Below are 27,900 nucleotides of genomic sequence, written 5' to 3' on the forward strand. Positions count from 1 at the left end.
AGTGAGAATCAAACAGATCCATCTCTTTGAGTCCAGACACACATCGGTCAGCTGAGGTCTGACTGTGTCATTCTCCAGCGTGATGACAGACTGCATTGTGTGTGTGTGTGTGTGTGTGTGTGTGTGTGTGTGTGTGTGTGTGTGTGTGTGTTTTATGAGATGGATAGGCGTATACTGAATTAAACATCCTAGGAATGTAATAGTGGAGGCATGATAACGTGTGTGTGTGTGTGTGTGTGTGTGTGTGTGTGTGTGTGTGTGTGTGTGTGTGTGTGGTGTGTGTGTGTAGAGTTAAAAGAGGCTTTTTAGATTTCTGACCCCTTTAATGTGTGTAAATGTGTGACATTATATGTATGATGACTGTACTGTCTGTCCGTCTAGACAAAACACATCTGTATATGAAGCTCATTTGTAATAGTGTGTGTGTGATACTTTCTGAAAGGCCTCATTCATACGCGTGGTCACATGATCTGAATCTGAAGTCCTGTGTGTAGGAAGACGTCTGACGGAGAAGTCACATCCGATGACAACGGAAACCATGAGAACATTCCCACTGGAAGACTGTGTCTCGGAAGACTGTGTCTCTGATGCCAGTGTCTCCAAATAAATTTACTAACAAAATATGATTCATAAATGCATAAGCTAATTTGCATTTACAAAAAACGATTCACATTCTTCAACTTTAAAGCCAACTCTAACTCAGCATCAGAAGAGAGAGGAGGAATATCATCCAGTGGTTTAAAGACAACAATTCTCAGTCAGCAGTTAAAATAAAAACAGTGTGATGAAAACATCTGTAAAAGAGTCACACGTACACCATAGTTTGTATTTAATACCAGTTTGACATTAAACTGTGTAATCCGTTTCCTCACATGCTTCTGCTGTTTGCTAAATATGGCTAATATTGTGTGCAAGCATACGTTATCAAACCTATTAAAAAATGTAAGTTTAAAATTAAAGTCATGCTGTGGTGAAAATCTTAATGTTGTTTATGTGTCTATGTGGTGTTTTTAATCTGCTTTAACACAAACCATGTGTAAGTTCATAAGTCGACAGCATTGCTGAGTATTTCCTCCTTAAAACTGCAGTGAACCAAAGACAGTCTCAAACACACGCTTTGAAATCGCTGGTGTTTCTGACGTCACAAACTACCTTGTAACCAATCAGATCAACGTGTGATCGTCAACCAGTTGATCTCTGAGCTGAGTGAGTGAGTGGAGGTGGGGCTCATTTGCATATTCATAGAACTGCGCATACTAAATGAGGAAAGGGTGTCGAGTTACATTCAAGATATGTTAAGGCATGAAGACTTTTAAGTAATGTGCAGAGAAAATTACACACTTGTATAATTGTTTGTAATCAACTAGGGCTGGGCGATAAAACGATAACGATAATTATCGCGATATAATTTTTCTCGATAAAACGATATCAAGAGTTCGATAAATGCTCGATATAATGTTTACGCTCTATGCGTAATGCTGCGCATGCGTTTTGCAGACAGGGCTTCCGCGTGCCGCACGCGGTGTTTTTGACAGACACACACAGTGGCTGACAGGCTTGGAGGAGTTGAGTGGAGCAAGAAAAATGAGCGATAGAAGTGAAGAAAATGCAACCCCCACGACCAGCTCATCGGAGGACACAGACATCGTTGACAAGAAAGGTCACTCAACTTCAGTGGTTTGGAAATATTTTGGCTATTTGCGATCTGACAAGAAACAGAGCAACGTGCACTGCAAACTGTGCGGACGACTAGTGCCATCAAAGACAGGCAATACCACAAACCTGTTTCATCATTTAAAACAATGCCACCCTTTAGAACACGAAGAAGCAAAGACATTACAGTCTCAATCCCAAATAAGTGTTAGTGGCCACCGTCAACCATCTACAAGCACCAAAGCGACTCAGCAAAGTATAATATCATCATTTTCACACGCCGTGCCTTACGACAAAAAAACAAAAAGACACGAAGACATCACAAAAGCAGTTGCTTATTTCATTGCAAAAGACATGCTTCCCATTAGCGTTGTCGAAAATGAGGGATTTAAGAAGCTTATCCGCGTCCTTGACTCCAGATACGAGCTACCTGGCCGAAAACATTTTTCACAGACAGCGATTCCCCGAATGTACACGGAGTGCAGGGAGAAGGTAGAGCGGCAGCTTCAAAATGTACAATTCTTCGCCTCTACTTCTGATATGTGGTCTAGTCGCACATCTGAGCCTTATCTGAGCCTCACTGTTCATTTTATTGATAATGACTGGAATCTTCAGAGCAAATGCCTCCAAACGGCTTACTTTCCTGAAGATCATACAGGTGAAGTTATTGCCCAAGGATTGATTGACGCACTCGCCTCCTGGGGGCTAAGTGAAGACCGACAATCGTGCATCACAACTGATAGTGGTACAAACATGGTAAAAGCCACTTCACTCAACAAATGGACACGACTTCAGTGTTTTGGTCATCGACTACACTTGGCTATTGGTAAGTTTTAGTCTCCGTTCTCCATTTAGTAATACAACTGCTGTAGAAGTAATAGAAATAATAATAATAAAAAAAGAAAATAATTAAAGAATGAAATCATTATTTTATTACTCCTTTGTTCTTATAGGTTCATGATTATAAGCATGAAGCAATATTTAAAACTGAAACATAAGCTGATTTAAATTGTAATATGATAAAAAAAAATATAGGCTATATAAAATGATGATGATAAAGTAAATTTTTAAAAGAATCAAATCAAAACTAATTTATTAGTCCTTTGTTGTTAAAGGTTAGTGATTACAAACATGAAGCAATATTTAAACCTGAAATATTTAATATGAATATTCTGTTATAATATCTATGTTTAGAACTTCAGATGTGTTTTTTTTAACATACTATTGTGGACTTATTCAGATACTTTCTTTTCTTTGCTCATATTTTCTCTCTATTTCCTTTCCTTCCTCAGAAAGAGCAGGGAAGGACAAGAGGATGGATCGAGCCGTTGGGCTTTGTAAAAAAGTAGTGGCTGCCTTCTCCTTCTCCTGGAAAAAGAAGAGAGACCTTGCAACTGCTCAGGAAGAACTTAAACTACCGAAGCACAAGCTGGTGACAGAGTCACCTACCAGGTGGGGATCCCGTCAAAAGATGGTGGCAAGGATGATTGAGCAGCACAAGGCTATCTCTCAGGTACTCTCTGCTGACAAGAAAACCAGGCACTTGGTGCCCACCTGGCAGGACATTGAAGTGCTGGAGTCAATGAACGAGGCCTTAAAGCCACTTCTTGAGTTCACAGATTCACTCTCTGGTGAATCTTATGTGAGTGTGTCCTACCTCAAGCCTGTGCTGCACCTCTTCAGAACAGAGCTCCTGAATCCCTCTGATGATGACACACAGCTCACAAAGGACATAAAGACAGCAGTCATAGAATATCTCAATGAGAAGTACGATGACGAGATAACAGACGAACTGCTTGATATGGCATCCTTGCTTGACCCGCGCTTCAAGACTCAATATATCAGGCCAGACAAGATTGAGGCAATCAAAACAAGAGCAGTGACTGAGATTCTGAAAATGGAGGGAGACCCAGGCCCATCCACTTCACAGGCTTCATGCAGAACAGAAGAACTAGAGGCAGAGGGAGGCGCTGCTGCAGCTCTTCCTGTAAAGAAGCAGAGGAAGTCACTGGGCAGTTTTTTTAAGAAACCATGCCCCAGCAACACAGGACTCAGTGACATGCAGGCAGTGGAGGGGGAGCTGGAAAACTACCTCATGGGTCCAGATGCAGACAGTGAAACAGAACCCCTGGATTGGTGGAAGGTGTATGACAAAAAGTTTCCTAAAGTGAGCCAACTAGCAAGGCGCTACTTGTGCATCCCTGCTACCAGCTCCCCCTCTGAGAGGATTTTTAGCACAGGTGGGAACATTGTGACCTGTCATAGGGCAGCTTTAAAACCTGAAACTGTAGACAAGCTTGTCTTTCTTGCCCGTAACTTGTAAAGTTAAAAAATATATATACTGACTGACCACAGTTAAGATTTATTTTATTTTATTTTATTTATTATTTAAGGTTTGGCATGCTGACCAGAAAGAATTAAAAAAATATATATATTTTTGTTTATTGACAAATATTATCTTTAAAGCACTTTAATTTTGCATTTGCAGTCAGCAGAGCCAAAGCCAAGTGTCATACAGTATCATTACAGTTCTTGATTTTTCTATAAAGATATTTACTTTATATATTCTATTCTATTTATATTAATAATATTCTACTCTATTAATGTTGATTTTAGTAATAAATAAATCTACCTCAGTTTTGATAAATTGTTCACCTGTTTGGGAAGTGTTTGTCATGTTTTGACAATAAAGAATAGTTTAAAACCACAATTAACTGTCTGGTTTCTACATCTTTCACTCAGGAACAAAAATATGCCATTAATCTTCAAATAAATAAATATTTGATATTTATCGTGATAATTATCGATATCGACTGATATGGAAAATTATATCGTGATATTTTTTTGGGGTCATATCGCCCAGCCCTATAATCAACCTTTGAATGGATCACTTAGTCTAAACCTAGGGTGATTTCAGGATGTTTTTCCTTCTGCGTCATTGCAGGACCTTATGTAAACGCTACAACAATGTTATCTAAAGGGGCTTTCGCACCGGAGGAACGGTTTCATATAGTTCCTATAACTACTGCCAGAAGTACCTGCTTTTAGCATGATTTTAGTCATAGCAACACCTTTTAGGGGACTAAATTATCTCCTGCTTCAGAGTAGGGTCTCGAGTAATTTCTGTGCTTTTTCCGAATGGACCCGAGAAGACTCAAATTCTTTTAAACTATGTTGGGCATTTAACAAAATTGTTTTATTTAAAACAATTCTATGACAACGTTATTATCTCCGTCAGCATGGATTTTATCATTTTTGAGAAACGCAGGTAGAAAAGGAACAAACGTTTGTAACGTCGCAAACAGAAATCCATCTTATAGCTATGAGATCCATCAGGAAAAGCCACTCGCTTCATTACGCTGCGTGTTCATGCAGGGCTTCTCTTCTGTGTAGAAGCTCTTCGCAGGAGACGAGCGTTGCAGTTAACACTAGCAAATTCATGATTTATTACGCTATACATTTAATTTTTATCAAGCTATTGCATTTATTTTTCCAATCCACTGGTCACAATTGAAAGCCAAACTCAGAAATAACGTGCATCCATCAGGCAGGCAATAATATAAAGTGATAATAAAAAAAGTAATTAAATAAATGAAAGTAATGGAGCAGTGGCCAAATCAGTTTGCAGGACACAGGGATTTTTCCCGACTGACTGCGGCAAGAAGATCTCCAAAAGGGGGTGTGAACTCCAGAAGGGGGCAGAGCCTCCAAAAGGGGGTGGGGTCTCCAACTGCAAAGGCTTTCGCTATTGGCTCTGGCTTCATCCAATAAAAAAATAGCCATATGGGAACATTTACTTCTTGGGGAACAACCCTGTTTCCTATAACTGAGTTCCTATAACTACCCGGTGCAAAGCCTCTTAATCGTTCTAAAGCCCTATAACGAGGGAGATGAACTGCTCGAGATTAACAGAAATCAGATCAATTTAAATCAGTCAGCTTGAAGCGCATCAGTACCAAGAGTCATCGAGCCTGACTTCATACCAGCAGCAAATCCTACCAGACTTCACATAAATTACCATACAGTCCCTAGAAACCACCCAGCTAGAATCACTTCACTTCCACCGATCTGACGATCTACAGAGCTCTTCATTACAGCTGTGTGTGAACATGTGTTATTGAGAGACAGCTTTGAGGCGTATCGATGAAAACAGCAGAAGAGCAGAGGAGCGTCCGTCTCCATGTGCAGATCATTTACTAGTCAAATTATGAACCAACTGACAGCAGAACCAGAGAGACGAGTGAGAGCGAGACTAGAGACATATACTGTCATCTCTCAACTGCTTGATTGCTTGTATTGTCACAAAATGTGGACTATATTATCACCCAGCTCTAACGGTTAGCATGTAAAATTGTAAGTGTGAAGCCGTCATGCTGAGTCAGGAGTGAAGCGACTGAACCCCAGACTGAAGGATGTGCTCTGAGTTCAGCTGCACTCGAACTGTGACGCGATTCACGTGAATGTAAAAGCAACACTGACTCTGGTGTTCAGGAAGTCAAATAACCTGTGCATGCGTTTTAGCCAATGACGACATCATCAGTTCAACAAAATACATGTAAAGAGGGATGACAGTGGTGATGGTTTACCTTGGATACTATCAAGCGCTGTGCATGTTTGTGATGACGTAAGATGAACACAAATGCACCAGTGTTTGACAGAATCAAGTGTGAAACCAGACCAACGCTCAGACTCGCACCGCTGTGAACGTGCCCAGTGTGAAAACACCTTACTGGCCCTAATCTCTCTGATTTACTTAAATCCAGTTCCCCCTTCAGTGCTCCTCTATTATTGGCGGTAGGTGAAAACTGTATATCAGGGTACAGGGTACTGAGTAACAAGGACACCTTTATGTCTGTAGCACAAACAAGCACAAAGTTAGTTACTCTCCGAAGTTTAATACTTTAAAGTCATCATGAAACTGAAGTTGGACTAGTATTTCATTCCCTATTGTGGCGTATACGAGTGAAACACTTCAGGAACAAGAACAAATGTGGGCGGGGCTTGATTGTGTCTGTAGGGAATTGATTGGATGATTGGATGGTTGTTGTTTGCTATTGGCTGATCTCATGTGAGTGACAGTTTGCCCCGCCCTCATCATCAGAGAAGAGAAGAGATGCTGCAAGAGGAACTTATTCTGATTCAAGATTATTAAAACAATAGTGATGTGCACCAATAAATAATTTATAAGAAACACTGAAATATTCCATTAAAGAATTGGAAGTAGTGGAGCTAGCCTTAGCGAACACCACTAAAGATCTGTATTACTGGGCAGTGGTTGAGTGTTTACTATGTCACTCTGAGTGAGTATATGGATAAGTGTGTGTGTCTACGGCAGAGGTCCACACGGCGCACCCGAGACCTGAGGACCCGGGACCTGTACAGGTTCGGGTCTATATTTTAAACGGTGAGCCAGGTCCGGGTCGGGTCCCAATCTATTACTTCGGGTCCCAGGTCTGTTTAACATTGTGTGTAATACCCTAGTCGATTGGACTAGGAGAACCCCCGGCCATGATCAGAGTCAGTCAGCACTGCTTGTGTGTTTTTTGTAACTTGCAACTTGTAAAATTAGGATAAGAAAAGTGAGATCCGGGAAATAAGGTTTTAATACAAATTGCATTAATAAGCTCATATTTCAGGTTGCTCCAGGCAGCTAACGCGAATGTGCATTCTCAAGCGTGTCATGTTTCTATGGCAACCAGAGCTTCTGCAGTGGCACAATGACTTTACCAATTGACGACTGGCTCTTTTACTTAAAAGGCGGGACTTATTCCGCCAAGACTTTCTCCCCTTTTTATAATAATCTGAAAAAACGGTCTTGTTTAATCTTAAAGTTTTGGTGGTCAGACTCGGCGCACAGAGCACAGAGATGATAGCAAATAAATAATGCTAACATCAGCGGCCATGGCACTGAATAAGCAATCGTTATTACAGTTCAAAAGGGCAAACATTCTAAGTTATTATGCGAGTTAACTCGAGTCGAAATGCAAATCTGCAAAGTCGCATTTGCCATCCGTCACCGTGACATCAAGTGGACTTTTGAATATGGTTGGGTATCGTTTAATTTTTAGCGATTCCGATTCTGCTTATCGAATCCGGTTCTTATCGATTCTTGTTTCCGATTCCAATATTTTTTGGAGGGAGAAAAAAGGGCAAATACTTGAAGAATAAATATTTCTACCTTTTATTCTTGCCAATTTTAAGCAATAACCAATAAAATGTCTAAAGTGAAAGGAGTCACTTCATATAGGTGTTGATAACATTATTACTCCAGTAGGTGGCAAAAATCGACTGTTTTTTTTTTCATTTAATTATTTATTCAAGAAGACTCCAGAGATTCGTTCAAAAATGGTGAATCATTCATTAATTAAACAAGTATTTATGAGACACTGAATTAATTAGAGTTTGAATTAATGATTCAAACAAGTTTTTAAAAAATAGACTATTAGACTAAACATGTTATTCTGAGTAGTTGTCTGATGTATGTAATCATGATCTCCATTTTAAATGAAACAAAAACGATTTTAAGCCAAATAGATTCCTGAATTAGGGACCGTTCACATATCGCGTCTAAAAATGCATGGAAAAGCACGGCCGCGCCGCCTTCTCTTTCTTTCCACAAGCGCTTGCACTCCTGTGGCGTCTGTCGTTGCTATGCAACCATGAACTGCGCCCTCCATGATGACGACGAGGAAGTATCAGCAAAGGATTAATCGATTAATAGCCCTTGCATTAGCTTTACTAGGCTACTAGATATATTCATGGAGATGAGAAATAAAAACCCGCCCTGTAAGATGAATTGTAATGCGTGTCTTATCGAATCCCCGGTTTTTGGAAATTCGTTACCGGTTCTAAAATGGAACCGGTTCTCGATACCCAACCCTACTTTTGAAGCTGAAATAATGAGTGGATTAAGCTTGGAATAACGAGAGGAATAACGAGAGGAATAACGAGAGGAATAACATGGATACGAACTTTCTTGTCGGAGGATTGTAATGCATCACAGTCAGTCAGGTACAAGGAAGGGAGACGATGGCTCCTAAAATTAGATAAGACAAAATATATATATTTTTCGCAACTGGTTTATTGACTTGTTAATAGCAGTTTAGTGTGGAATATGTGACAATCGGGTCCAGTCAGATCTGTGTCTTCTCGCCGGTCCAAGCTTTCAAATAATAGATGGGTCAAGGTCGGGTCCGGGTAGTACATTTATGGCATTTCTCAGATCTGCACGGTCCGGGTCCAGCTTTTGAAATAATAGACGGGTCCGGGTCGGGTCCGGGTAGTACATTTATGGCATTTCTCAGATCTGCACGGTCCGGGTCCAGCTTTTGAAATAATAGACGGGTCCGGGTCGGTTCTGTGCAGCACATTACGGGGCTCTTCGGGTTCGGGTATGAATTTTTTACCCGTGTAGACCTCTAGTCTATGGTACACAGAGAGGCAGCAGTTTCCCCTGATGAGCAAAAAGAGCCCAGATCCCATGAGTACATCACTTCTGTCCCACTTAAAACACACACACACACACACACCTCTTGGATCTCTAAAGCCATGTCCCACTTACCACCCTTCCTCCTGAAGTAGGAGAGTGCTGTATTACAAACGTGTGTGTGTGTGTGTGTGTGTGTGTGTCCTTTCCACTAGACAAATAAAAATAATCTACTGCACGAAAGTATGCGAGTTCCATTTATGAAATGTATTTTAGATCCCATTCTTTTTTTTTAACTATGTCTGCTTGAGGAAAAAAGTTCAATATTCCCATATCCTCATAATGCCTTCTCATATCCTCCTATCACCACACTTCAGTCTGTGTTTTCAAGGGACAAAACTCTCATCTTCATGTCACTCCAAACTCAGAGCAGAATCACATTTAAGTGTTTGTTGAAGACCTTGCCCTCCGTCACAGATCTCCAATCTCATTCAGCTTGAGTACATTCACACATGCTGCCGTAACACATCACACCAGGTCTGGTGCCAATGATGCCAAATCTCAGAGTAAAACTCGTAAGGACAACTTTTATGCTAATTTCATGATGTTTGACAATGTAAATCATATTGAGAACAGGCGCGCTCAACTCCAAAATTATTTATGGGTGCGAGTAGTAAAAAAGTTATCAAAAATGACAATGTAAATCACCATCCACTTTTGTAGTAAAATGAGACGATCACTATAGCAAACCAGAGAGAGTCATTCAGCTTTGGAACGACAGTGAGTAAATGACTGTGATATATCTTCAATCTAAGTTACAATATTTATCTCTGTCACGTTATATTTCCTATTACTTCCATTTAACTGCTTGATCGACTAATCCATTTGGTTTTGCAAGGCAAATCTATACCGTAGGGCACACATGCACAAACACAGACCTAGCCAAACCATTTGAGAGGATCACGACAGACAATGCCATAAATACTGAACAAACCTCTCTCGGTTTCCAAAACAGCTCCAGGGAACGCAGGGCTCGCCAAATATCTAAATCGCTGGTCGCCCTTCGGGTAAGCACTCTTCAGATTTTGTTAACTAGTCTGACTTATCTAGCTAACTAATTTCAACTAGCCCGAATAAAAAAGATTTAAAAAAAATTTTAATGTAGAAAATTGGATAGGAGTCGAAACATCAATCAAAACCATTTTTAAAATCACAAATATCAACAATAGTATATAAAATAATCAAATAACAATCATCAATACAAATATGCATTTGGTTCTAACTAAACAGAAATGTCTATGAATTTCTTCTTCATCTTGAATTTTTTTGGCTGAGTAGAACTGATACACCAGCGTAAATCTTAGCGCCTCTTAACAGGACGAATCAAGTGTTGGGTATGTGATGTGTTACGGCTGTGAAACTCTGTGTATGACAATAAATGAATAAAGCCTATATCCAGCCTTTGCTTGGGCTGGGCTGAATGCATTTCATTTCTTGTGTTTGTGGTTGGGGAGTTACAGTGACAAAAACAGTGTGTAGTCTGTGTTTAGGCTGTTAAGGAAATGCAATTTTGCTTCTAAATAAAAGTTCATTTAAAAGCAGCCTACTTCAGTGTAACATGTTACCGTATCATCATGCTCACACTGAGAACTTGAATAATTGTAATGTGACGATCGGGTGTGCAGTGGAGAAAACTGCGAAAGTCACTGACACTTGTGTGTGTGTGTGTTAAAATGTTAATCTACTACACTAAAACGCATGGTACATGACTTTCCTTCCTTTTGATTAGTTTTTAATTCTGTAAATTCTGCCAATTAGTACCTGAAGAAAAAAAAAAGTTTTAAACACATTAATATTTCCAATCATTATGTTGGACAATTCTTATCAGAATAATTTCTGTTAAGCTTGTGTATATTTGTAGGTAAAACTTAAGTTATTAAAGGAGAACTCCGGTCAATTTTAACATTGAGCTCATTTTTTTGTACATTTGGAGTGCTGTCAATACAGAGAACAACGACAAAAATCGGTGTTGTCTACACCGAGTTATCCTCTTTTTAAATTTGCACCCTGTTGACTTCAATGGGGCAAGTACTAAACCTGCTTTTAGCCTCTTAACATCCTTGATGTGTCATTACAAGTGCACAGAAAATGTGAGTGATTCCTTCTGAGTGAACACGAGTGAGTCTGACTGCAGTAGATGTGAAAGATATGTATAAAAATGATGTTATTTAAGCCAGCGCACATACCTTTGTTTACATCCTGTTTTTCGGTGGAAGTCCAAAGTAGTCGATTGCAGAGTTCACACGCATAGGTTTAATACCTATGATCACGCGCGTGAACTCGGCAATCGACTACTTTGGACTTCAACCGAAAAACAGGATGTAAACAAAGGTATGTGCGCTGGCTTAAATAACATCATTTTTATACATATCTTTCACATCTACTGCAGTCAGACTGGAACTGTCTGTTCTTCATGAACTGGAACTGTATTACAGTGGTTTCTCTCTTATTTGTCAAATAGATGTTTTACTGTTCGTCACTCATCTTCCCACACACCTCTGGGTTGTGGTGTTCTGCAGGGCTTGGTCCGTGGACCGCTGTCGTTTTCCCTGTAGCCTATACGCTCACCTGGCCTCTATTTTTGATAAACATGCCGTGGATTTTCATCTATATCCATCTTCCCTCACAGCGTAGCAATAATCACTCTCTTCAGTAGGTGTTATATTTCGTGAACAAACTTACACTATGGCTTTCAAGCATTTTTTTTTTTGATCTAAATGCAAAGAAATCCAAAATCATCATGTTTGGCCCTGAGGAAACCCGTGTTTTGATTTTGATCTCCGCATTGTGTCATGAATTTGGGCATCATATCTGACTGCAGCTTAAGCTTGATAAACAGATCACTGCTTTCGTCAAGTCATGCTTCACATTCTTAGTAAAGTAAAGCCCTTTTTATCCACGAGCTTTTGAAACAGCAGTCCATGCCTTTGTAACATCTCGGCTCGATTACTGTAATTCGCTGTATTATGGCGTTTCTCATCTGCAGCTGCTAGACTGATCAAGGGGAAGAGCACATCACCACATTACACATATTTTAAGTTCTTTGCACTGGTTCCCTGTCAATTACAGGACTGACTTTAAACTATTATTATTATTAGTCTACTAAGCCTCCAATGACCTTCACCTCGATACTTAACCGATTTATTGCTCTCGTATTCCCATTAAGATCCTGTGACCTTGGCCTTAATCACGTTATTTTGGGTCTCTCTTTTATATTTTTGACTGCCTAATGTTTGTTTATTTTGGTTTTATTTCTCTGTCTTGTTCCCTCGTAATTCATTGTGATCATTGTAAAGCACTTTGGTCAACACACAAGTTTTACTAACAATATTTAAGTCTCCATGAAAGCTCTCTGAAGTCTCCAAATACTGCTTTGCCAGAGGCTATGACATAAAAACACCGTAAGCTATTTTATCAAAAGGGACGAGCTCTTCCATATGTCCCGTCCTGACTTCAAGTCAGAAATAAGTCAAAGCACAGAGGAAAAACTGCGCTCATCTATGACAAAAACACAATTTTCTCAGCCTTTTGCTCAAAATGTTGCTTTTTTTACTAAACTTATCCACATTGAAAGAACACATGAAGCTAAGATAAAATGCTTGTTTGTTTGTTTGTTTGTTTGTTTGAAAGTAGAGGCTTGGTTCTTTCTTTTGATATATTGTAGATATTCATGCAACAAAATATTCTGGGGGCCATGAAAGTTTTGTAAAAAATTATCAAAAATAGTGGCGCTGGCTAGAAACTTAAAAATAATAAAAATAAAAAAGCGCTGGAGGGAAAATCTGAAATTTGATGCTTAATTCATCCCACACTAGTTTTGCTACAGAGAAACTATTACACTGTTATTTCAGCAACACTTCAGCAACGCCCTAGCAACCACATAGAACAGCTTAGCAACACTCTGGCAACCACCCAGAACAGCCTTTCTCAGACTCATTTAGATCATGTAACATTAGATGTCATCGGTCCACAAAGAAAAACAAAAGATTCATGTGGTTTTGGGGAAATGAACTTATGCCAACGTTTATCTGGCACTATAGAGCACAGTGTCAGTCAGATCCATGATAAAACAACTCAGATGCATGAAACAACTTGTGGATCATCTGTTTACTTTTGCTGGAGAAAAATAAAATGAGACACACCTGGTCCCTGCGCTGTAAAAACACTCCAGTTTCACAGCAGACACACACAATGGACACAAAAGACACACACCGCTCACAAAAGCCTCTAGCTGAGCCATGTGCTTTTCAATAAACAGTTATTCAGGGCATCTGGCTCTGCGTTTGAGTTTGACCACTGCGAGTCAACCTGGAAAAAATGCAGAAAGCAAGAGGCGAGTATGAAGTACCAGGACATGTTTAACCCTCATGTTGTGTTCAGGTCATTCTGACCCCAAGATAATTTTCTTTTCCCAAATACACTAGTTAATGTTATTGCATTGGACTGAAACTTACAGACTTTGTTCACACAGACTATAACAACTTCTAAAAAAATATTATTTTTGTCTCTTATTTGTTTTGTTTTTCCATCTTGTTACACTTGTGGTGTTCCAGGTCAAAAATGGCCAGTCTACATAAAATAGCTAATAAGATTATCACCAAATATTGGATTCAATCCTTTTGTCAACTTGTTTTTTTTCAATTAGGAATATGTGTGTGTGTGTGTGTGTGTGTGTGTGTGGTCTGCTGGATTGGGTCATTGTGAGCTGTGAATTAGTGCAAAGGAAAAGACATGCATGTGAATGCCACACATTAATCTCAGCATGACACGAAGATTCGCTTATCTTCATAATGTGCTAATTATCTTAGTGTGAACAATTAATTTATGCATTTGATTCATTATATATATATATGTGTGTGTGTATGTATGTATTTTTGCTCTTGTGTTTCTTAATCAAAATGTCATAACTCAATGTTCCAGTTCTCCAATCATTTCAATTTAAATTCTCACAATTCTTCAGATCTGCTTCCATCCAATCAACAACCAATATAATCTTTTATAATATTTATTTCCAGAATCCATTCAACTATATACCACAATATGGAAGAAAATATCTGTTGCTACTTCGTCTCATTGTGACTTTAAATTCCAAACTCTTCTGAGGTCTAAAAACCCTGCGAAAGGAAGGAATCTGTACACAAGCCCTTGTCCAAAAATCCTACAGGAATGCTAACAGAATCCAACTGGATAAACAGAAATTCTGAGAATTAACTGGGATAAAAAAAAAGTAAAATTTTTTAAAAAAAAAGAGTTATTTCAGCTGAAGCAGTAAGATCTTACCTGATGGCCTGATCATTCTTGCATTAGGAGCGATTCTGAATAATGAAAGAAATCCCACTGGTATTCCTTTAGGAACCTCAAATTTACTTCAGCAAGTCAAATCATGTCAATGCAATTATAACCCAACAATCTGTGCATTTACTATTCCACCTGAACTAATGATTCAACGAGATAAACGGAGATTCAGGAGCAGTGCTGTATTACTGGAGGAAGATCTTATTTGGATCCTTATAGGATTCAAGTTTGATCCCATTAGGACTGGTTCCTACTGAATAACAATTCCATTAACATTCCTTCAGGATCCTTCAGCTAATTTGTGTCAACAGGTGAACACAAGTAGCGCGCGCGCGCACACACACACACACACACACACACACACACACACACACACACACATAAAACCTGACAGCTCCAGCACGCGCATCATTCACACACACTGTATTCCCGAATAACGCAGTGGCATGACGTCACGCACCTCTATCCATCGCTGCGCCTCGCGCACAGCAGGTTCGGTGTGATGATGATGATGGTGATGATGATCCTGCAGAGGAAGATGTCGTCCTTCATCCGAACCTCGACTCGCCATTTAGAGCTGGTGCCTTAATAAAACCCTCCTCGCGCCCGATGAGTGACGGAAACTCTCCAGGTAAAGTTATTTCAGGACTCTGTGAGTGTATGTGTGTGTGTGTGTATGTCGTGACGCAGGGCTGCGCTGCTGCCGCACTCGCGGATGAGATGAGACACGCGCACCGCCTGAGACAGCCAATCAGAGCGCAGCTTCGCATTCCAGCACGGCCCATCGGCCATAACAGCCAATCAGAGTACAGCATTCCTTCCCAGCTCCGCCCAACGGCCACGCCCACTGTGCGCACGCCCTGCTTCATTTCCATTTCATAAGAACTTTTGTAAATAAGTAATAAACACATATGGAGATCCGTAGTTCATATACATTCAAATATTCATACACAAATGTTCCAAAAATAATTTGGACACTTAAGTCACAGAGTCTCATTGCATTAGCTTACAAGATCAAACATTTATTTACATTATTACATGATTTTTCTCTCTCTCTCTCTCTCTCTCTCTCTTAAATTATTTTATTAAATTTACCCTTTTAAATGTATAGCAATAGCAACTTTATTTATATAGCACAATTAAAACAACACAAGTTGACCAATGTGCTTTACAATGTCTCACAGAAAAAAAGAAGAGAAAAAAAGCATCACATAGGCAACACATTTAATAAAACTGTCCCTGATTAAAAGCTATTGCTAAATTTGACATGAGAGGCAGTAAATCAACTGATCCATGTTTAATGTGTTATGGTGATTTTCTGTTAACAATATCACATACTCGTGTATAAGCAGGATACTGAGATATAATAAACAACAAGTCAATAAATCTTGTAGTGGTTGAACTGATGTTTGATGAAATCAGTGGCTGATGTCATGATTTAACCTGTAATTATATCTCTTGTGTTTGATGAAATCAGTGGCTGATGTCATGATTTAACCTGTGATTCTATCTCTTGTGTTTGATGAAATCAGTGGCTGATGTCATGATTTAACCTGTGATTCTATCTCTCGTGTTTGATGAAATCAGTGGCTGATGTCATGATTTAACCTGTGATTCTATCTCTTGTGTTTGATGAAATCAGTGGCTGATGTCATGATTTAACCTGTGATTCTATCTCTCGTGTTTGATGAAATCAGTGGCTGATGTCATGATTTAACCTGTGATTCTATCTCTCCTGTTTGATGAAATCAGTGGCTGATGTCATGATTTAACCTGTGATTCTATCTCTCCTGTTTGATGAAATCAGTGGCTGATGTCATGATTTAACCTGTGATTGTATCTCTCATGTTTGATGAAATCAGTGGCTGATGTCATGATTTAACCTGTGATTCTATCTCTCCTGTTTGATGAAATCAGTGGCTGATGTCATGATTTAACCTGTGATTCTATCTCTTGTGTTTGATGAAATCAGTGGCTGATGTCATGATTTAACCTGTGATTCTATCTCTCGTGTTTGATGAAATCAGTGGCTGATGTCATGATTTAACCTGTGATTCTATCTCTTGTGTTTGATGAAATCAGTGGCTGATGTCATGATTTAACCTGTAATTATATCTCTCGTGTTTGATGAAATCAGTGGCTGATGTCATGATTTAACCTGTAATTATATCTCTCGTGTTTGATGAAATCAGTGGCTGATGTCATGATTTAACCTGTAATTATATCTCTCGTGTTTGATGAAATCAGTGGCTGAAGTCATGATTTACCCTGTGATTATATCTCTTGTGTTTGATGAAATCAGTGGCTGATGTCATGATTTAACCTGTGATTCTATCTCTCCTGTTTGATGAAATCAGTGGCTGATGTCATGATTTAACCTGTGATTGTATCTCTCATGTTTGATGAAATCAGTGGCTGATGTCATGATTTAACCTGTGATTCTATCTCTCCTGTTTGATGAAATCAGTGGCTGATGTCATGATTTAACCTGTGATTCTATCTCTTGTGTTTGATGAAATCAGTGGCTGATGTCATGATTTAACCTGTGATTCTATCTCTCGTGTTTGATGAAATCAGTGGCTGATGTCATGATTTAACCTGTGATTCTATCTCTTGTGTTTGATGAAATCAGTGGCTGATGTCATGATTTAACCTGTGATTCTATCTCTCGTGTTTGATGAAATCAGTGGCTGATGTCATGATTTAACCTGTGATTGTATCTCTCATGTTTGATGAAATCAGTGGCTGATGTCATGATTTAACCTGTGATTCTATCTCTTGTGTTTGATGAAATCAGTGGCTGATGTCATGATTTAACCTGTAATTATATCTCTCGTGTTTGATGAAATCAGTGGCTGATGTCATGATTTAACCTGTGATTGTATCTCTCATGTTTGATGAAATCAGTGGCTGATGTCATGATTTACCCTGTGATTATATCTCTCGTGTTTGATGAAATCAGAGGCTGATGTCATGATTTAACCTGTGATTATATCTCTCGTGTTTGATGAAATCAGTGGCTGATGTCATGATTTACCTTGTGATGATATCTCTCGTGTTTGATGAAATCAGTGGCTGATGTCATGATTTACCCTGTGATTATATCTCTCGTGTTTGATGAAATCAGTGGCTGATGTCATGATTTACCCTGTGATTATATCTCTCGTGTTTGATGAAATCAGAGGCTGATGTCATGATTTACCTTGTGATGATATCTCTCGTGTTTGATGAAATCAGTGGCTGATGTCATGATTTACCTTGTGATGATATCTCTCGTGTTTGATGAAATCAGTGGCTGATGTCATGATTTACCCTGTGATTGTATCTCTTGTGTTTGATGAAATCAGTGGCTGATTTAACCTGTGATTGTATCTCTCGTGTTTGATGAAATCAGTGGCTGATGTCATGATTTAACCTGTGATTATACACTTGTGTTTGATGAAATCAGTGGCTGATGTCATGATTTACCCTGTGATTGTATCTCTCATGTTTGATGAAATCAGTGGCTGATGTCATGATTTACCTTGTGATGATATATCTCGTGTTTGATGAAATCAGTGGCTGATTTAACCTGTGATTGTATCTCTTGTGTTTGATGAAATCAGTGGCTGATGTCATGATTTAACCTGTGATTCTATCTCTCGTGTTTGATGAAATCAGAGGCTGATGTCATGATTTACCTTGTGATGATATCTCTCGTGTTTGATGAAATCAGTGGCTGATGTCATGATTTACCTTGTGATTATATCTCTCGTGTTTGATGAAATCAGTGGCTGATGTCATGATTTACCCTGTGATTGTATCTCTCGTGTTTGATGAAATCAGTGGCTGATGTCATGATTTACCCTGTGATTATATCTCTCGTGTTTGATGAAATCAGTGGCTGATTTAACCTGTGATTGTATCTCTTGTGTTTGATGAAATCAGTGGCTGATGTCATGATTTACCCTGTGATTATATCTCTCGTGTTTGATGAAATCAGTGGCTGAAGTCATGATTTAACCTGTGATTATATCTCTCATGTTTGATGAAATCAGTGGCTGATGTCATGATTTACCTTGTGATGATATCTCTCGTGTTTGATGAAATCAGTGGCTGATGTCATGATTTACCTTGTGATGATATCTCTCCTGTTTGATAAAATCAGTGGCTGATGTCATGATTTAACCTGTGATTCTATCTCTCCTGTTTGATGAAATCAGTGGCTGATGTCATGATTTAACCTGTGATTATATCTCTTGTGTTTGATGAAATCAGTGGCTGATGTCATGATTTAACCTGTGATTCTATCTCTTGTGTTTGATGAAATCAGAGGCTGATGTCATGATTTAACCTGTGATTATATCTCTCGTGTTTGATGAAATCAGTGGCTGATGTCATGATTTAACCTGTGATTCTATCTCTTGTGTTTGATGAAATCAGTGGCTGATGTCATGATTTAACCTGTGATTATATCTCTCGTGTTTGATGAAATCAGTGGCTGATGTCATGATTTAACCTGTGATTCTATCTCTTGTGTTTGATGAAATCAGTGGCTGATGTCATGATTTAACCTGTAATTATATCTCTCGTGTTTGATGAAATCAGTGGCTGATGTCATGATTTAACCTGTAATTATATCTCTCGTGTTTGATGAAATCAGTGGCTGAAGTCATGATTTACCCTGTGATTATATCTCTTGTGTTTGATGAAATCAGTGGCTGATGTCATGATTTAACCTGTGATTCTATCTCTCCTGTTTGATGAAATCAGTGGCTGATGTCATGATTTAACCTGTGATTCTATCTCTTGTGTTTGATGAAATCAGTGGCTGATGTCATGATTTAACCTGTGATTCTATCTCTTGTGTTTGATGAAATCAGAGGCTGATGTCATGATTTAACCTGTGATTATATCTCTTGTGTTTGATGAAATCAGTGGCTGATGTCATGATTTAACCTGTGATTCTATCTCTTGTGTTTGATGAAATCAGTGGCTGATGTCATGATTTAACCTGTGATTATATCTCTCGTGTTTGATGAAATCAGTGGCTGATGTCATGATTTAACCTGTGATTCTATCTCTTGTGTTTGATGAAATCAGTGGCTGATGTCATGATTTAACCTGTGATTCTATCTCTTGTGTTTGATGAAATCAGTGGCTGATGTCATGATTTAACCTGTGATTATATCTCTCGTGTTTGATGAAATCAGTGGCTGATGTCATGATTTCACCTAAGATTATATCTCTCGTGTTTGGTCACGCGCTGCCATCTAGCGGACATCACGCGCTACTGTTTCTACTAGTCTGGACACTGTCTCTAATAGTCAGGTTCTCTGATTATTTAAACGTCACTGTTTCTTAATGTTATCTGTCATTTCTTGCTGTTATTAGGAGTACATTATTGTGCAGAAGTGACTGCATTGTTGTCATCTATTACCTGTTACTTTTCTCTGCGCTGATTGTACAGACCAATCATGGTCATTCGTGTTTACTGACTAAGGATTATTTATTAAAAAATCCATTTTTATAGATATCGCTGAGGCGACTTTCTTTTGTATGTTAAATGTTATTGCTTGAAAGTAATAAACTAAAAAGATTATATGTTTATTATTAATGTCTGAGAAAGCGATTGCATGCTTCACACATAGGCTACTCTCCGTTTGCAGTGCGTATTATAAATCTAAAATGAGTATAACATCTCATTTGTGTTTACTTATATCCATCCAAATCTTCATTTATGTTAATCTAATTTAATGTATTTAATAGATCAATAACTAGCTAATAGTTTTAGTTTAAATCTTTTTTCATTTACTTATTTCAGTTTATGATGTATTTATTTATTTACTTATTTTAATCTTTATTTATTTATTTATTTATTTATTTATTTATTTATTTATTTATTTATTTATTTTATTTTACAGTTTGTTGTTATTTTGCAGTATTTACAGACGCAGATTGAAACCCCTGACCAAACATAAAGTGCTCTGTACCTTTAAGCTCGTGCACTTCCGTGATAAACAGGCTGATCAGGTGAGTGTGAGAGGTGTGTGTGTCCATAGATGTGTGTGTCAGCCTCTCTTTATCTGCACACTCACAATACATTTCAAACACACCGCGAAAGATTCCTGTTCATGTCACTGGTAAGTTCTGCACCTAAATGTGTTGTATTATTTTTATCCTTTTTAATTATTATGATAAATCCGACAATAAGACTTTACGTTTGTCATGCTAACGAAGTTCTAAAAAATGGTATATTAGGCTACTATGCAGAAATACTAGCGATTAATAGCGAGCTTTTTTACACTAAAATCACGTTGACATGTTGTGGCAATCTATGAAACAGTGAGTGTAGTTTACTGCGATCTTCAGAACACCTGTAATGTAGGCAAACACTGTCAGATAACCTCGTCCTTCACTTTCATCAGTTTGCTAAGATTTAGCAGGGTTTACTTCATACCTTCCTCTGTTGTTTTCCACAAAGGAAAGGTTTAGATCGATAAATAATAAATAACCACATATTTTGGATGAACTTACTCTTTAACTAAACCTGGAACTGCTAAATTTTGATTTTAGAAAATGTTAGATTCAGCATGAAATAAATTCTTTCAATGTGTTTTTTGAATACTATAGATCTTATTGTGAACGATTCATGCATGTGTTTGTTGACTTTAATATATTTTTGAAATGTCCACTTAAATCTCCATAAAAATCAAAACTGACAATTCTATTTTTTTATGGAATATTGTAGTGTTAATTATAAATGATTTATCATTATTGTGTTATTCATGTTCCTGGTAATGTTGAATCAGAATAACTTCCTCTATTTATATAGACAACCCGTAGGCTATTTATTAAGACTGAAATAGACCAAGTTTTAAATTAAAACACAAGATAGTCCAGCTTACAACTACACCAAAACCCATTGGCAGTATGCCTACAAAAGATCTTCAATTTCACAAACACAATCATAAAAACTATACATTCCTAATAGCGATAGGTCTGTAGCACATTGAAGTGTAAGACTTTGAGTGTACTCGCCATTAAAATAGTTTAAGGCAGTCTAAAGACGTCTCATTATGGAATACATGAATCCACAGAAATAAAGATTTTTTACTCTTAATAATAAATTCTCTGAATGATCATATGATTGCGGGGCACGTTGTGTCGTCCGGCCTGTGTTTCACTCAGATATACATCACAACAGGGAGGAAAAGATGAGTGTAACTTCCCTTCATGTCGACTTTGAACCGGCTCCTGCAAACTCACATTCATCAGCCTCCACTTCTGAGAGCCACGCCCACATCTCAACATCCAATCAGCAGCTGATGCACAGAAACAAGCCCCGCCCTACATTCTGATGTATGTCACAATAAAGCTGGTGCAGACTGTGCAATTTATAATATATGCGATTGTTGCTTGTCAGACTGTACAAACATGATCCTCGCTGTAAGCCATGTCACACTGTAAGATCTCAGTTGTCATTAATGTCACACTGTAAGATCTCAGTTGTCATTAACATCTCACTGTAAGATCTCAGTTGTCATTAAAGGTCCCCTATAATGCAAAATTCACTTTTGCATGCTGTTTGGACATAAATGTGTGTTGGCAGTGTGTGTACACAACCACCCAATAGTGATAAAAATCCACTCACTCCTTTTTTATTAATCCCCATAAATCATCAGCAGTGTCTCCCAACGACCTGTCTTCAGAATGCGGCTTTAGTGACGTCACTAAGCACAGGCCCCGCCCACGAGTGTTGACAGACACTGCCGTTTCATCATAGCCCCGCCCTGATCGAGTCCACAGCTGCTGCACTGATGAGAATGTCTCCCAAGCGTTGTAGGTGTTGTGTGGCCGGATGTATTAATCCACATAGCTCTCTCTATTTACTCCCGAAATCTGAGGAAGCCGCTGAAGACGAGGTGGAATTATTTTGTTTTTAAAGAAAATGCTCCCTCAACTCTACCGAAATTCGTTTATGTACTTGCGCACTTCTGATAACTTACTGTGTTTACTCCGCTCTTACGGTGATTTTCTGGAGTAAAACTGACGCTTCATCTTTTGTGTGATGTACAATAAACTTTATTAAACTCATCAGTTTGATCATCATTCAGACAGCAGACTTATAGGCTATTAATAAATAATGGATACATACAAGCAGATGACAAATACGTTATAATAACCGTAATTAAACTACTAAACTATACCTGTTCCATCTCCATACAGCAGCTGTAATGCAGCTCACATCACCGAGCGCTGATTAATGATGTAAAACTCTGGATGAGTTTTATTGCGCGCAACCGTTTTTAACGCGTCTCGACGGTAGTACAGTGTGACATTAAAGGTCCCCTATTGTGCCCCTTTTCACAAGATGTAAAATAAGTCTCTGATGTCCCCAGAGTGTGTATGTGAAGTTTTAGCTCAAAATACCCAACAGATCATTTTTTACAGCATGTTTAAATTGTCATTTTTTTGGGGCTCAGAAAAACGCGCTGTTTTAGTGTGTGCCCTTTAAATGCAAATGAGCTGCTGCTGCCGGCACAGGGGGCGGAGCTTCATGAGCTCGCGCTCAGTCTCAGGAATGATGATAATATCAGAAACTCTCAGTAACGGTGTTCATTTCGACCCGGAGTCGGACAATAATGCCTACAGAGTCAGAGTGCTGTATGGAGATGGAACAGGTATAGTTTAGTAGTTTAATTACGGTTATAACGTATTTGTCATCTGCTTGTATGTATCCACTATTAATAGCCTACAAGTCTGCTGTTTCGGACCAGGTCCGAATGATGATCAAAAATATACTGATGAGTTTAATAAAGTTTATTGTACATCACACAAGAGATGAAGCGTCAGTTTTACTCCAGAAAATCACCGTAAGAGCGGAGTAAACAGTAAGTTATAAGAAGTGCGCAAGTACATAAACGAATTTCGGTAAAGTTGAGGGAGTATTTTCTTTAAAAACAAAATAATTCCACCTCGTCTTCAGCGGCTGCCTCAGATTTCGGGAGTAAATAGAGAGAGCTATGTGGATTAATACATCCAGCCACACAACACCTACAGCGCTGAGAGACATTCTCGTCAGTGCAGCAGCTGTGGACTCGATCAGGGCGGGGCTATGATGAAACGGCAGTGTCTGTCAACACTCGTGGGCGGGGCCTGTGCTTAGTGACCTCACTAAAGCCGCATTCTGAACACAGGTCGTTGGGAGACACTGCTGATGATTTATGGGGATTAATAAAAAAGGAGTGAGTGGATTTTTATCACTAATGGGTGGTTGTGTACACACACTGCCAACACACATTTATGTACAAACAGCATGCAAAAGTGAATTTTGCATAATAGGTCCCCTTTAAGGAAGAAAAGATCTTTGGCTTCTTCCATTTCATCATGACTTTAACGTTTCCCAGAGTGCCTCTCTATGATCGCTTCTGTCCAGTTTTTCACGATTCCGCGATCGCTGAATACAACGCAAAATCAACAAATTGTCGCATTTTTTTGCGATCCTGCATAATTCCTAATTTAACCGCAAAATATTCACAAAAATGAAAAAGACCTCACAAAACATTAAATTATAATCACCCAATTGAAATATCTCAAGTTTAATTAAAGTTTCAATGCATTTTACGTGGATACAGATGTTGCGCACGCGTGATGTCTGTGAGCGGTCTGTCAGAAACATGGCAAAAGAAAATTTGTCTCACCTGCCCTCTCACATAAGCGCCAAGGAGCGGGCTAAGCAATATCCTGATATATTGCACGAGAGTGGGGGTAAATTGTTTTGTGTTGACCGAGTGACTGCCTGACTGCAGTGTGTGTGTGTGTGTGTGTGTGTGTGTGTGTGTGTGTGCGTGTGTGTGTGTGTGTGACTGACTGCGTGTCACTGCCTGTCAGCGTAAAGTATTGAATTCTCTTTATAGCACTTGAACAAATACACATAGCTACAATTACTTCAAAATATTCATCTTGGCGAGTATTTGATTGGGATTGGGGGCCAGTAACTGATTGGGATGTTTGTCATTACTGTAGTAGGTCTTAAAGTGGCAGTAACCTAATTTACCTGCTGTTGTCAGTGTTGTTAATGTTAATCAAGCAACAACAATAGGCTACAGCACAATAATAAAAAAAAATTATCCACTGTTTGTAACTGTATCCTTGTATTTATTTGTCCTGTTTTGTTTCTTTTTGTTATTTGTTCCTTTGTTCTTATTTCATTACTGAGTGTTTACTTGATTATTTAAATCATTTCTTGGATGTTCCTGGTCTTGTGTTGTTTTAAAAGTTAATTTGATGAGAATTTGATTAGACCAAAATAAACAAGCTTTATGCATTTTGTTTGTGATTTGTGTCATGTATGACTATTGTGCATCTGACATAATTATTTTATGGTAAATGTGATGTCATAATTATAAAATATAAAAATCACAAATTTTTTCACAAATTTCTGGAAATTGCCACCACAAAATCAGTCATTTTGATCGCAAAAATAACACAAAAAAAATCGTGAAATCCTGGAGGGACTGGTTAGGGTCACTGATGTTCACTGATGTCTCTGTTAGGGTCACTGATGTTCACTGATGTCTCTTAGGTTCAGTGATGTTCAGTGATGTCTCTGTTAGGGTCACTGATGTTCACTGATGTCTCTTAGGTTCAGTGATGTTCAGTGATGTCTCTGCTGGTGTTCTCTGTTCCTCTGCTCTCGGCTGTGGTCGTGATGACGGCTGTTTTCCGCTCACCGCTGTTGGCTCTGTGCCGTCAGCTGTATTCTGGCACACTCAGGCGTTCTCACAGGAAGGTGTGTGTCAGCTCCACTCACGCCTATGTCTTCTCCAACTGCACCCACGGACAGGCTCAGAGTGTTCTGCTGACCTTCGACCTCTATTCCACCACACACACCTCCTTCAACATCGGTCCTCAGAAAGGTCAGGCACTGGAGTCTGTAATCCTGATGTGTGTGTGCCTCCTTAAAGACTTTTACTAATCACACTTAATGGATGTTCTTTTCATTGTTAAAAAAGTTCATCCTTTTTCTTCACTTTTGTAGCATTTAATTTTTGTCTTATATGAACAATTTCTGACCCTCAAACACTGCCTTTCTAATGTACCTTTCAGACTTCTATATGCAAATGACCAGTTATAATTGACTGAATCTGCAGCTTAGTTTCCATGCATGTTCTTGGTTGTGAATGTTAGTATGTCTACATAGTAGATGTTAAATAAAATGCTTTATTAAATCAGGTAATACTCCGCTAGTCTTCTGCTCTGTAGTAACACGTTCTCTTGTGGTTGTAGGTGAGTTTCTGGATGAGATTGTGAAGCGTGAAGCCCCGCGGAGGGTTCTGGAGTTGGGGACACACTGTGGCTACGCTTCAGTCAGGATTCTGCATCTGCTCCCTCCGTCTGGAAAACTGCTGACTGTAGAGCTTGATCCTCCAACAGCAGATCGAGGGGAGGAGATCATACTAGTGGCAGGCTTCAAACACCAGCAGGTATCAGGTGTCATAATAATATGTTGTCTTTTAATTAATTCCAGTTTATTTAGATTAGTAAGGCAAGACACTACAGGTGAATAAGGTAATGTAAAATGTAGATATCACCATACTTTCCTCAGTTTAACCCCCTCACTTTTTTTCTTATCAGTGCAAATGAGACTCAAAATACTCCATTGATTTTGGTCATACAGATAAGCGTTATACATCATTCGAAACTGTTAAGTGTCTACTTGTATTTGTGTACACTCACAATAACACAACTTTGTGCTTTTGTTAAAGAAAGAAAACAAATAGGATGCGCTTTCTGCCGTCTTAGTCTTTGAACGTTTTTCTGAAACTCGTATCAATAATGAACCGAAACTCAGTGAATAATTGCCACACAGACATGAGAGAGCTTGAAGTGTCTAATTTTAAATGAAGTAGGTCATCGGAAACATATCGGAAACAAATATTCTCTGTTTATGTAATCCGTATGAAACCAACAAGAGGTACAGTTTCTCATGCGTCTGCTCATTATCATTAATGTGACCATCCACGCGTGCCTAAGCGATTCACATGCTAATCGTCCACATGTACGCTAACCTGTAAACGCACCCATCACCTCAAAACAAATCATCAAACTTCATCATTCCCCTGCTTTTCATTGAGTTTGGAAGATGCACTGTGAGAAATAAGCCTGGGATTTCCCTCAGAAGAAGAACGCGATTGATCTACCGGAGGAAAGTAATTTATTCACTCTTACATTAGTTAGCATGTTATTGTTACATAAACTTGTACACATTTTACTAGTTGAAATATTGCCAGACTAAAATGTCAATTGGAAAAATATTGAAATATTAAATATAGGCAGGTAGGCAACCTTTCAATGCTAAATAAATATAAATGTACGACACAAGGATGTTTTATGCACTATAATATAAAACACAGTACAATATAAAAGTAATATGAGTGTTTTACACCGTAACATGAGTGTTAGAATGTTTAGACCAGTGTTTACTGTGAAATACTGTTTGTGAATATCTGCTCAAACGTAGATGTTTATAACGTGCTAAACAATAATGTTTCATAGAATAAATTGTCTCTGCAGGCGCTGTGAGTTTGAGTCACTTTACCTGTGCATCGGAAAAGCAAAACGCACTAAACATTACATGCAGGGTTTTTCCTGCATAGAGAATTATGAGGCGGCCGCCTCCGTCAAATTTCGTGCCGCCTCCGGCTCTCGACAAAACTCGGACAGACAGTCACATGGTCATATACACATTTCCCGCCGTGACGGTTCTGTTGCTGTAACCGCTTGTGTCCATTCTCAACCCGTATAGTTTGCCGATAGTGCTGCGCGGATCGCGGATAATCTGTGGGTCGGGCGGGCCAAGTAATAAAAACATTCCATTCCAATTAATCGAGGGTGGATGGCAGATACATCATTATAATGTGTTGAGTTTAATAAAGACACGGAACTCTCATCACGGTAAAACGCCATGAACGTGCGTCACTCTACTTTCGTTTTCAACAATGTAATTCTCTTCAGGGAAAACCAATCAAGGTTGTCCAGGACACGTGTGTTTTTGTTTTCTTTTTTTGAAGGGAAAAGTGAGAGAGAATTGTAGCCCAACCGGACAAATGCCCTGATTAAAACAATTTTTAATATAAAAATAAAAATAACAAGGGAATCACCGAAAACGTGAGGATGATTCTGTTTTATTTAATTTAATGTAAGTGGCGATTGAGAGCCTGTAGTTGATAATAATATAGGCCTAGCAGCTACCTAATGTAGCCTACTGACGGTAACAATGTTGCACTGTTATATTATAGTTAAGAAACAATATATAGCCGGCTACACACGACCAGAGATATGTTTTCCTGAATGCTATCAAGATTGAAACCGAGACTGAATTCATAAGTTCAATAAACAAATAGTTAAAATTAAGTCACTTACATTTTAGACGCAATGACTGTTTTTGTTCTGTTTCAGCAGCGAAAATAGTTCCAAGCAAA

General features: G+C 38.7%; 2 protein-coding genes across 2 annotated transcripts in view; one reads left to right on the top strand and one right to left on the bottom strand.

The window, feature by feature from the left end:
- LOC307154097 (LIM and calponin homology domains-containing protein 1-like) overlaps nucleotides 1-15,129 on the bottom strand; it is a gene marked incomplete at its 3' end in the record, with an annotated part of 57,849 nt that extends 42,720 nt beyond the window's left edge. Inside the window, exon 1 of the mRNA XM_079898874.1 lies at nucleotides 14,895-15,129. Within this exon, the coding sequence (XP_079755000.1) occupies nucleotides 14,895-15,005 (111 nt within the window). The 5' untranslated portion in view covers nucleotides 15,006-15,129. The remainder of the gene's footprint in view (nucleotides 1-14,894) is intronic.
- A 5,374-nt stretch (nucleotides 15,130-20,503) lies between these two features.
- On the top strand, nucleotides 20,504-27,235 carry LOC307154098 (transmembrane O-methyltransferase homolog; the record flags this gene model as incomplete). Its single annotated transcript, XM_079898875.1, has 4 exons — nucleotides 20,504-20,556; nucleotides 25,173-25,335; nucleotides 25,706-25,909; nucleotides 27,225-27,235. The coding sequence occupies exons 1-4, from the start codon at nucleotides 20,548-20,550 to the stop codon at nucleotides 27,233-27,235; spliced, it is 387 nt and encodes a 128-aa protein (XP_079755001.1). The 5' UTR covers nucleotides 20,504-20,547.
- Nucleotides 27,236-27,900: the final 665 nt, after the last annotated feature.

Source organism: Squalius cephalus (assembly GCF_949319135.1).
Source record: "Squalius cephalus genome assembly, contig: scaffold_72, whole genome shotgun sequence".
Taxonomy (NCBI): domain Eukaryota; kingdom Metazoa; phylum Chordata; class Actinopteri; order Cypriniformes; family Leuciscidae; genus Squalius; species Squalius cephalus.